The sequence below is a fragment of the Oryctolagus cuniculus genome, chromosome 19, assembly GCF_051225735.1.
Source record: "Oryctolagus cuniculus isolate XC-2025 breed Fujian yellow rabbit chromosome 19, ASM5122573v1, whole genome shotgun sequence".
NCBI lineage: Eukaryota > Metazoa > Chordata > Mammalia > Lagomorpha > Leporidae > Oryctolagus > Oryctolagus cuniculus.
This window is the reverse complement of record NC_142885.1, coordinates 12,642,936-12,655,127: the sequence shown is the minus strand read 5'-3', so window position 1 is coordinate 12,655,127 and position 12,192 is coordinate 12,642,936. Positions and strand designations below refer to the sequence as shown.

Below are 12,192 nucleotides of genomic sequence, written 5' to 3'. Positions count from 1 at the left end.
GTGGGGAAGAGAGATGAGAACCGGAATGTACACCTGGGAAGAGTGAATGGTCGATACTAGCCTGGGAACAGGAAGGAGAGAGAGAGAGAAGAGCAACAGAGATAGATAATTCTGTGGCCCATGGAGCAAAGCTATCAGCAGGAGCAATCAAAATCCCATCTCTGGGCCGGCACTGCAGCTCAATAGGCTAATCCTCCGCCTGTGGTGCCGGCACACTGGGTTCTAGTCCCGGTCGGGGCGCCGGATTCTGTCCCGGTTGCCCCTCTTCCAGGCCAGCTCTCTGCTGTGGCCCGGGAGTGCAGTGGAGGATGGCCCAAGTGCTTGGGCCCTGCACCCCATGGGAGACCAGGAGAAGCACCTGGCTCCTGCCTTCGGATCATTGGTGCGCTGGCCGCAGCATGCCGGCCGTGGCGGCCATTGGAGGGTGAACCAACAGCAAAAGGAAGACCTTTCTCTCTGTCTCTCTCTCTCACTGTCCACTCTGCCTGTCAAAAATAAAATAAAATAAAATAAAATAAAATAAAATAAAATAAAATAAAATAAAATAAAAAAATCCCATCTCTGGCCAGCAGCTGTGGACCAGGTGAGCATCTTCCAGAAACTGCAGATGACGTGAGTATAGCAACTTCCCTCCCTGCTGGAGCTGAGAAGAGGAACAGCGTCCCAGCCTGGGATACAGTGAACAAGGCTAAAGACCCTACAAATCTTGCTGAGATATAAATATTGGACCTACCAAAAACTTTATAGTGTTGAGTCACAAAGCAGAGGAGGGAAAAGTACAATGGGCCATGGGAAAATATTGTCTGATGCAAAAAAAAAAAAGGGGGGGGGGAAACTTGGGGAAGAAGAGTTGTATTATCATCCATGACAACAAGAGATAGCTTCATAAACAGAGTACACGTTGCTCTCGGTAAGACAAAGGGGTCAAGAAAGACAAAAGAAGATGAACTCAGGAAAACAGAGGGAGATGTGTGGCCACAGATGCAAGGACAGTGCAGGCAGAGTGGGGGAGGGCGATTAGATTATATCCTCCAGGCCAGCGATGTGGCGTAGTGGGTAACACAGCCAACTGCAGTGCCGGCATCCCATATGGGCGCCGGTTCAAGTCCCGGCTGCTCCATTTCCAATCCAGCTCCCTGCTGTGGCCTGGGAAAGCAGTAGAAGATGGCCCAAGTCCTTGGGCCCCTGCACCCGAAAAGGAAAATGGAAGCTCTCTCTTTCTTTCTTTCTTTCTTTTTTTTTTTTTACAAGCAGAGTTAGACAGTGAGAGAGAAAGATGCAGGGGTCCAAGCACTTGGGCCATCCTCCATTGCCTTTCCAGGCCACAGCAAAGAGCTGGACTGGAAGAGGAGCAACCGGGACAGAACCGGCGCCCCAACTGGGACTAGAACCCAGAGTACCGGTGCCGCAGGCAGAGGATTAGCCTAGTGAGCCACGCCGCCAGTCATAAACCTCTCTCTGTCCTTCTGCCTTTCAAATAAAAATAAATAAATAAATAAATAAATAAATAAAACCTTGATAAAAAAGAATACAATGAAAAAAAACAAATTGATCCATATTTATATTTAATGGAATGCTATATTAATGAAAATGCATGGATTTTACATAAAATGCATTAAATTTAAAGATTTTATTTATTATTTGGAAGGCCGAGCTAAACAGGGAGAGACAGAAAGAGAGAGAGAGATCACCCATCCATTTGTTCACTCCCCAAATGACATGACCATGATGGCTCTGGGCTGGGCCAGGCTGAAATCTGGAGCCCAGCACTCCATCCAGGTCTCTCAGGTGGATGGCAAGGGCCCAAGCACTTGGCCCATCCTCTGCTGCCCTCACAGTCAGACTATCAGGGAGCTGGATCGGAAGCGGAGCAGCCAGGACTTGAACCGGTGCTCTGATGTGGAATGCTGGACTCACAGGTGGTGGCTTAACCTGCTGTACTACAGCACCAGCCCCGAAATGAATTAAATTTAAAACCAAGAAAACATCATAAAATTACCCAACAAGTGATACTGAGAAAATTATTTTGTAAAATGCTAACCTATACATCTAACAAGAGTCCACGTGATATACTCTAAATATACAAGATTCTGCTAATAATTTTTGTATACACATAACATCCCTGATCAATGAATGGTATGCTCCTTGGGAATAGGCAATGAATGTTATTATACTTACTTGATTTTCCTCTTCTACCTGGAAAGCATTTGGGTAAACATCGTTTCATGAACGAATGAATGAGTATAGGAATGAACAAATGAATGAAGGCACGGATGCCTCCATCTGCCCATCCTTGTGCAGTTTACTTGCTGGGGTGACTGCGAACGTTACTGTGGCCGATTTGATGCAACACTGCAAGATGTCCTCCCAAACTTTGTTTCAAGAGAAGAAACAGAAATGTCCCAGAATTGGACAGCAGCTAGCGGTCGCCTGTGTGGCCATCTAAGAAGTGAGGCACGCTGCCCCTGTGGCCACCACAAGCAGGTGGCTGCAGCTGCCCCCAGTGCAGGGACGTAGACAGCAGAGGAGGATGGGATCCAACTAATGTCTATACCCAAAGGATACTGTCATAGCCATCAGTTCCCCATGCAATAACACCTGTCCTATGGGAATCAGAGTGGCCGTGAGCACCAAGCCTAACAAGAGGAGAGGTGCAAGCAAGCAAGCCATGCACTGGAAATTTAGCTTCCCCAAGAAGCCATCGGCAGCTGTCTGAACTGATACGGGTCGCCTGGGTTTCAGGCTCCTGCCTGCCTGCTCTAAACCCAGCACACATCTGCACCGACCTGCCCAGAGCTCCAAGCTGAAGGCAATGAAGCAAGAGCAGTGATAACTCAGTGTTCACCTTGGCAAAAAAAAAAAAAAAAAAAAAAAGTAGACTGAATCTTCTATCAGAAAATAAATGGCGCTTCTGCAGCTGGGAGGCTGGATTACATTCTGAAGGGCAAACACATCATCTTCAACAGCCGGGGCTCAGGCCATAACGCACAGGCTTCCGTCAATCACGGATGCCAGGTTGGGCTTGGTGGGCTGTTAAGAGTCACTGCCTGCTCGTCTACCTGTGCAAAGGGGGTGCTTCAGCCAGGCCTGAGCTGCCTGTGTAAGCTCAGACGTGGTGTTGCTTGTCCAGGAATGTGGGGGCCATCTCAGCCAGCTGCTCCCGTGGTGGGACATGGGCCAAAAGGCAGTCAGTGGCCCCCTCGCAAAGCCACACACCCCAGCAGTGGTGCCCAACCATTGCCCCGGCAGAGCCCGGATCTAACAGAGAGAAAGACTTTGCTGCATCAAGCGTCAGAGAAATCGTCTCCTGAGTATTGGTGGCAAAGCTGGAAGGGACAAGGAGAAAAAAAAACGGAAAGCCACAGCCAACTTCCAAACTTCCGCTGGTTAGTAATGGCAACCTCTGCAAGAGGTGCCCAAAATGCACAGATGTCGCTGCCCGGTTCCCATGGCCAGGGAGGCCCAGTGGGTTCCGCACAAGAGGCGCTCAGCTCCTCCTGCTAACCTTAATGCCCAACCTCGGAGAGCTACTCATATAAACACAAGCAGAGGTCCACTGCATATCAATACACCCCGCCCACATCCCCAGTCATTCCAATATTAATTCAGAGCAGGAGACTGGACAGCCTGTGCCATACTTCACCTGTTACACCTGCCAAACACACCTGCTATGGTCTGAGTGTCTGTGTGCGCCCCCCCCCAGACTCTTCAGTGGAAGCCCAATCACCAATGCGATGTTAGTAGGGGCAGGGTGGTCCCTGAGGAGGTCATTAGGAAGGCAGAGCCCACACATGTGGGATTCGTGCCCAGGGGAACTTGTTGGCCACTTCCACTGCAGGACTTCAGAGCGGAAGGATGCCATCTGTGAACCAGGGGGCAAACCCTCACCAGGCATCAAATCTGCAGTAGTCTTGGCCTTGAACTTCCAGCCTCTAGAATTGCAAAGACTAAATTCCTTATGAGCCATGCTGTCTATGGTGGTTCATCACAGCCTCCCATACAGGCTGCCACAGCACTCAGGAACAGCCTCACCTGCTTTGTCATCGCCAGGATGGCTGCACGTGGGAGTGGGGAGGAGGGCTCTATTTTCTACATCTATATTCTTGGAGTTCTTATTCCTATGTGGTCACCGGTCTCTGTCCAGACTGCCGTGAGCAGCTGCTTCCCTAAAAGAGCCTGGCTCTGCCCTCATCATTCCTGCTTCTTCTAACATCTCCCAGTCTCTCCCGGGACCCACTGCAGCCTGCAACATCTGCCACTTCACTGTTAGCTTGAGTCAATGAGCAGGCGATGAAATCAGCATGCAGGGGCAGGTTAAAGCTCCGCCCACATTGCACTGCCTGGGCTCCCGCTCCTGACTCTAGCTTCCTGCTATGTGCACCTTGGGAGACAGCTGGTGATGGCTCAGAGAGTTGAGGTCCTGCCACTCACTCAGATGGGAGACCTAGATTGTGTTCCTGGCTCCTGATTCAAGTCTGGCCCAGCCCCAGCTGTTGCAGGCATTTGGGGAATGAACCAACAAATAGAAATCTCTCTCTCTCTCTCTCTCTCGCTCTCTCTTCTGCTTTCTCTCTGGTGTTTTCTCTCTTGCTCACTTTCTCTCTCTCTTTCATTCTCCTTCCTCTCTCTCCCTCTCTCTCTCCAACAAATACATTAGCCACCTGGAGTCATCTTGACTTCTCTACAAATTAAATTGAAAATTCATGTTGGAAAATGGTGCTAGAAGGAAACTCACATTTAAAAACACTGTGGAAAATTGATTCTAGTTTGGCCTCAGCAGGCAGTCCTGGGTCACACAGGAACCAAGGTCATTAAGTCAATGGCTAGGGAGGGGAAAGGTTAATTGACATGCACCAGGTTATGGCCCAGACAGAAGCAGTCCTGGAGTTCTGTCACCAATGAGGTGACTATATGATATTAACACACTGTATATTTCTCTATAAAAACAAACCAAGCAAAGACAGGATTTTGGACATTTTCGTCATAAATAAATAACAAACGTTTGAAGGGACAACTTTGTAGTTATCCTAAGTGGATATTGCAACAACGATACATGTACCAGAACACCCCCACGGTGCCCCATAAAGTATGCACAATTACAATACATCTGTTAACTTTTTTTTAATCAAAAATTTTGAAAAACAATTACTGTCCCTTCCCTCCCAAGCACAGCGTCCAGATGATTCTGCGCTGGGCAGGACTCAAAGCACCATGGCCACAAGTCAAGAGACAGCCATTAACAGGGCTCAGACCTCCCCTGCACCTGGACGCTATTGACAACGACAATAGAGGAACAAGACAATCCCACTGGCAGGGAAGACATCATAAACTGGAAATTACATTCTGAGAGGTGAAGGTTATCCGCCCAATCAGTGTCCAAGGACACTAAAATGCTGGCCATGGATTTTTCAGACTACAGGGGTCCATCCCATACAAAGAAGTCATTCAGGCAGCATGTGTGCCTCTGGACCTGTTCCCATCGCACCATGGGTAAGACTTGGCCACAACCACGAATGGAGGGCCAGAGAGCCTGGAGCTTTCCCACTCACTTCCCAGCAGCCAGCGGGGCGCAGGGCGGGGTGCTTACCGTCCAGCTCCTCCACGGAGATGTTGGCCAGCTGCTCGCTGTCACTGCCAGCAGAGAGAGACCGGTTGAGATAATTCCCCTTGTACAGCAAGCCGGCGGTCACGTGGTGGAAGGGCATCTTCTCCCTGCTCCCAGAGGATGAGAAGAAAGATAATCAATCATCACTCACTCCTCATTCCCCGCCCTAAAGCACCGTGGCGACTCGCAGGTGCTGGCCAGTGTTCTTTGCAAGATCACGATCCCACTCTGGAGGGGAAAATCAGACTACTTCCAGGGTCCCAGTGGCCTGAGCAACTCCCAGAGGATCTTAGGGTCCATCCCTTCCTTCATTTTCCCATTTAACCGAACCCCGATAACCATGGCGTATCCCACCAAACCGTCTCTTCCTACAAACAAGAATACTCCGTGCTCCTTGTTTGGCCCAAGACGTTCTCGCTCAAAGAAAGGAGTGAACACGCCACACAGGTCAGGTTGTCCAGGAAGTGGACGCCGGAGACCCGCGTGTCTCCCTTGGGCCAAGAGAAGCCGGTATTCTACTCGCATGACCCTCTACACAAGCGGGAAGTGCCCAGGCTCTAAGCCAGAACACACAGCAGCTGCTGAGCCCAACTGAGATGCAGACATGAGTTGCATGAGTGGTGTGTGAGCACACAGGCTATGACAACACCTGCTGCAGCTTCAGAGGGATCAGAGGGACACTCTAGGTGTCCCAGGACCAAGCGGCACCCAGCACTGATGCAGGAAAATAAAGCATTCGGTTACCCGAGACTAAGGAACACTTCGGCAACACTCCTGCTCCCCGATGTGCACCACTGGGACACAGAAGAGCCCCTCCCCCCGTGCCAGTGCCAATCCCTGGGCTAAGGCAAAAGGGGAGAAAAAAAGAGAGGGAGGTGATATGGAAAATGGGAGAGCAAGCAAAGACCAGAAAGGAGAATGGCAGATGGCCTTCTCCCAGGCCCAGTGCACAGCTCCTGTCCCACTCTGTTCAGCAGTGCTCTCTGGTACAATGACTGAGCTGTGAACACTTAAGGATCTGCTTCCCCACGTGGTAAAGAGGTCAGAGAGGCCTGATCAATCTCTGAGCAGAACTAAGACTCCCAGGCAGGAAGCATAGAGAGTCAGTTATTAGGGAGTAGGCTCAGAACACCTTCACAGCAGAGCTCCGGCGAGGCGAACTGGGCTGCACTAGAAGGGGTGATCTCCCCGTCGCTGGGGGCATTCAAGCAGAGGCTGAGGGCCTGCCTGCCAGGGGTTCTGTGAGGGAGAAATGACCCCTGAGCTCTCTCCCCACTGTCTCTGTAAGTCTTCTGCAGGGTCCCTTTGGGCACTAGGATTGGCAGCTGTGCAGTTAGCTGGAGTGGCCCAAGAACAGCCAACAGAATGCTAGTCTCTGGGAACTGCCGTTCAGGACACCCAAATCTTGCTGTCCCCTGAGTCACACTCCTCAGAAAAACAATTTCACAGGAAGGCAACCTTTCCTGGTTATGGCCTCTTAGACCTGGCTGGTACCAGGGAGCTGGGTCGTCCCTGTCCTCTTTGCCCTTTGACACCACTAAGTGTCAGCTGAGCAGGACGCTGTCCCTCTTCCCGCCCCGCCTTGGGTCTGGGATCCACTGGCATGTCCCTGTGTGGGCCCAGGGCTGCTGTCTCAGACATCATCCAGTGAGACTCCTAGAAGTTCAAGGCCTTTACCAAGAAGAACCCAGAGCTGGTTAATGAGAGAACAAGTTCCAGAACTCACGCATCCCGAATGCTAGTTCAATGGAGCAGCATCAGCCATTTCCACCCAGAAGTCAAACCCTCCTTGCAAACCTGAGACATCTAAAAAGCAATTAATCATCTTCCCACAAAATAGGCCACACTTCTAGATTCCTCTATTTCTATCAGAGGTGTTTTGCACTCATCATAACTGGGACAACTCACAAATGCACACACACACACACACACACATCAGAGACAAAAGCCCATTGTCAGCCTCTGCAAACTCCTCCCCTCCTTCCAGGGTTAGCAAAAGGCCCAGCCACAGGCCCATCACAAAGCACAGGACGCTAATGAGAAAGGATACCAATGATCCCTCTTCAGTTCATTACAAATCAGACTTCCCCAAATCTATGCCAAGGCACCAAAGACTCTTAACTCTGCAAGAATACTCCTCCTTCCTTCCAATTCATTTCCAGACCAAACAAGTTACAAGGGAGAATCAGATGTACAAAGTAGGACCACTCTCCCCTTCCTCTAGCCCAGTCCTGATTTCCTGGGGCCACTGCCATGGCCATTTGTGCATGGAGAAGGGAGAAGTCAACACGCCCTGATCATATCCAAGGTTGCTACCTGGAGTAAGATATGCTAAGGCCAGTACAGGAGCTAAGACATTCCCTTCTATCCTACCATGCAACACTCCAGTTTCTCAGCATTTCATGAACATTTTCCCATCGCTACCTTTTATGGTTGCCTGAAGCTTTGGGTCCATCACGCGGTTCTACAGCCGTAGTAATGAGGTCACACTTAAGCAAATGTACCCAACCCACACCCCAGCTCAGTCACAGAATAGATGTTGAGTAGTTTGCACGAGAAAACTGAATCCAGCTTGATAGAATATAATTTGCTTCTGAAAAAAGCAGCTGACAAAATTAGGTACAACATTCAGATCATTCACTCTGTCTGCACCCAAAAAGCTCAACATCTCGTGGCAAAGAAAACATGCACCATTGTAGCATCCACATAGATAAATAAAGTCTTGTTCTAGAAAGGGAACAACATTATTGCAAGTAAGCTAAAAACAGCTGTGCAATTAAAGACTAAATTTCACTCCAAGCCGCCTGGGGAAACCCAAGCCTTACGATTCTTTCCTTGGCTAAGGAAAAGAACTGTACAAGTTCATCAGCAAAGACAAACCTCGTCCTGAAATTGAACCATTAAGGTACATCTTTAGCTAAAGGGTAATGAACAAAAATAAATACATGCTTTCGACAACAACTTTACTCTTCTGGGAAATTTTTAAGTGACTACATAGAAATGTGACCAATCCCCCTACATTTTATGTAAGGCAGGGCTATTGTTGGAGTCTATGCATCTCCCCCAAAACTCCTACGCGGGAGTCCTGATGAATGGGATATTCCCATCATCCTAAGCGGCAACTAGCTAAGCAATTCTGCCTCTCTGCTTTCCCCCATGTGAGGGCACAGCACCAAGGTACCACGTTGGAAGCAGATACCAGCCTTCCCTGGACACCTAATCAGCTGACATCTTCATGGTCCACACCCAGCCTCTGTAGAACTGCAAGAAATAAATGTCTGTTGTTCATAAATTACCCAGTCTAGGTGCTTTGTTATAGCAGCAGGAACTGAGACAGGAAGTACGGCTTCAGAGTCAAAACCTTTGTGATGCCTCCCAGTGTTAGATTTGAGTCTGGGCTCCCCCCTTGTTAGCCTTAACCTCTTACTAACAATCTCTGCCAACTCCAGCTTCCTCTTTTGTAAAGTTGAGAATTTTGATACAGCCTGAATTGTACTGTTGTAAATATTTGATAAGATCAGGTATGGAGGGGCTGGCTGGCGCTGTGGTGTAGTGGGTAAAGCCACCACCTGCAGTGTCGGCATCCCAGGTGGGCACCAGTTCAAGCCTTGGCTGCTCCACTTTCATCCAGCTCTCTGGTATGGCCTGGGAAAGCAGTAGAAGATGGCCCAAGTCCTTGGGCCCCTGCACCCCAGTGGGAGACCCGGAAAAAGCTTCTGGCTCCTGGCTCCAGATTGGCGCAGCTCCAACCATTGCAGCCAATTTGTGAGTGAACCAGAAGATGGAAGACTTCTCTCTCTCTCTTTCTCTCTCTCCCTCTCTCCTTCCCTCTGTGTAACTCTGACTTTCAAATAAATAAATAAATCTTTAAAAAAAAAAATCAGGTATGGAAAGCACTGGACTTAGCACCAGGCATGTGCTCAGTAAGTATCATTGGTAATTATTTGCTTGGGATGACATGACGGAGTGGCAGAGGTAAAAAGCAAGCCAAGGATGCATTAGGTGGAAGACAAAGCACGCGGGTTATGTAGGAAGGTCATGGGAAGCTGGCAGAGGGGAAAAGCTGGCTGGCTGGTGTGTGACAACCTGTGCAAGAGGCAAGGCGGAAGCCCCAGAGCCCCAGTGGCTTCCAGCACTGGCTGTGTCACAACGAGGGGACAACTGGAATCGAAAGCACCAGAATTGAAGAAGAGTTTCTTTCCTGGGCTGCAGGATCACACCACGGAAAAGGTGTAGGGAGCTGGAAGCAACAGTGCCCCCTGTTGGCAGGGCAGATAACATGTATTTCTTGGCAGAGGAAGGAGTTGGGTCAAAATGATGTTCTTCTGGGAGGACTGATTTTATGTTTCACCTTGACCAGACCCCACAACAGTGTTCCCCGATCTGTGGTTAAACAGTAATCTGGGTGTTTCTCATCCACACCTGAACCACTGGCTCTTCTCATTCGCAGGCACACAGACCCAGAATTCATGCATAGTTTTCATAATGAGCATTTTCCATGAGCTTTGTAGAGGCCCTTTGTAGGCATGGATTTCAAAACTTTTTGCACCAAAATAAATGAAGGATCCAAGCACTGTGTCATCTCCCACTGCCTTCTCAGGCATATTAGTAGGGAGGTGGATTGGAAATGCAGCAGCCGGGTCTTGAAGTGCCAGTGTTGTAAGCAGTGGCTTCACCCACTGCGTCAGCACACCAGCCCCACACTTATTTTTAAATCCATTTTCTATGAATGTCTTGAATTCTTCTCCTGTATATTCTGTTTCTTGGGAGAAACCGCAGGAATATATCTCCCTCCTTTGTTCCAAAGATCCTGGCATGTGGCTACAAGGAGATATTCTTATTATAAGCAAAGAGTAGTCTGCAAGGCCTACAAAAAAAAAAGCTGTGCTCCAAGTGGTACCCATGGACCACTAACAGCCACATGCCATTTATTACTGGTCAGTAGTGAGATAAGTGTCATAATTGAAAGAAACAACCATGTAGACTGAAAGTCAGAGACAAAGCAAAAGAATCATAAAACAGACAAGGGCGGTGCTCTGGCCGTGGCGGCCATTGGAAGGTGAACCAACGGCAAAGGAAGATCTTTCTCTCTGTCTCTCTCTCTCTCTCACTGTCCACTCTGCCTGTCAAAAAAACAAAAAGGAAGAACCACAGAAAGCCAAAGCCAACTCTAAAATGTAAGTCTCCTCTTCACAGCCCCAGAGCTATATTAGGAGGACAAGAAGACCCCTTCTCACTCCAGCCAAGATTCCCTAGATGGGTGCCAGCTAGATGCTGGGCGCTTGGCTAAGCACTTAGAAAACAGTTTTGTTCCCTTGCTAAATTCCTGCAGGGACGTGCCAATTGGCAAACATGGTGTTTGGATGGATCTCAAATCAGACAAGAATGAGTAAGCAGAAAACACGAACGTGGGGGTCCGTGGAAAACTCTGCACCGCGAGAGGAGGAGGAGCTCCCACAAAGTAGAGCAAAAGCATTTTGTCAACAGTGATGTAAGAAAGAACATTTTACAAAGTTTCTGTTTTAGAGAATCAGTAAAGAAAAAAAAAAACAGGGTGCCTATGAAATTAGGATGCAAATGCATAAAGAAATATCGGTGTAAGCCCAGACAATATGCGGACAGGCAAGTTGATTTGGAAAAAGTGCAAACCTTTGTAAACAAAGGCGAAATCCCCAAACAGTAGCAGAATGAAAATGGACATTAATAGAAATAATTTTTCAACACAGCAGAAATTTGAGCATATAACAATACATCCAGAGTGTTTATCACCTAGATTTAACACATGGCAATGCTTTTGTCTTATTTTCTTAGATGCTTTTGAAGATTATAAATGCAAATATATGCAAATATATCACACTGAAGCCCCACCCACCCATCCTATTCCTCACTCTCCTAACCACTACAGAGATAACTCTATTCTAGAAGTGGACTGTAAACCATTATACTTAGTGAAAAAAGCCAGTCCCAAAAAGACAGATATCATATGTTTTCCCTGATCTGAGGTAGCTAATGGAGTACCTAAAATGTAATGTATTGCAGTGAAATGGACATTGTGAGATTTGATGATTGTTTACTTTTGAGAAGCAGTGTTTTTTTTCTTCATATTATTTGTAGAACTCTTTAATTAGTGCAGGGTTAACCTTATGAGTATAAAGTATACTGAAAATACATCTATATAAAATTAAAAGTGGGATTAGGAGAAGGAAGAGGAAGAAGCATTGGACCATGGGCAGGAATGAGTGGAGGGTGGGAGGTATCACTATGTTCTTAAATGTGTATATATGAGCCGGCGCCGCGGCTCACTAGGCTAATCTTCCGCCTAGCGGCGCCGGCACACCGGGTTCTAGTCCCAGTCAGGGCACCGGATTCTGTCCCGGTTGCCCCTCTTCCAGGCCAGCTCTCTGCTGTGGCCAGGGAGTGCAGTGGAGGATGGCCCAAGTACTTGGGCCCTGCAACCCATGGGAGACCAGGAGAAGCACCTGGCTCCTGCCTTCGGATCAGCACGGTGCACTGGCCGCAGCTCACCCGCCACGGCGGCCATTGGAGGGTGAACCAATGGCAAGGGAAGACCTTTCTCTCTGTCTCTG

The 12,192-nt window shown here is 48.5% G+C and overlaps 1 protein-coding gene across 2 annotated transcripts in view; it reads right to left on the bottom strand.

Annotated features, from left to right (window-relative positions):
- Window positions 1-12,192, bottom strand: part of CALN1 (calneuron 1) — a 633,785-nt gene that overhangs the window by 435,513 nt on the left and 186,080 nt on the right. The window contains exon 3 of one of the 2 annotated variants that reach the window (XM_089320670.1): window positions 5,588-5,708. In XM_089320670.1, coding sequence (XP_089176796.1) covers window positions 5,588-5,708 — 121 coding nt within the window. Of the gene's footprint in view, window positions 1-5,587; window positions 5,713-12,192 lie in introns of both variants that reach the window. The other variant, XM_070064500.2, reaches the window with a different exon arrangement.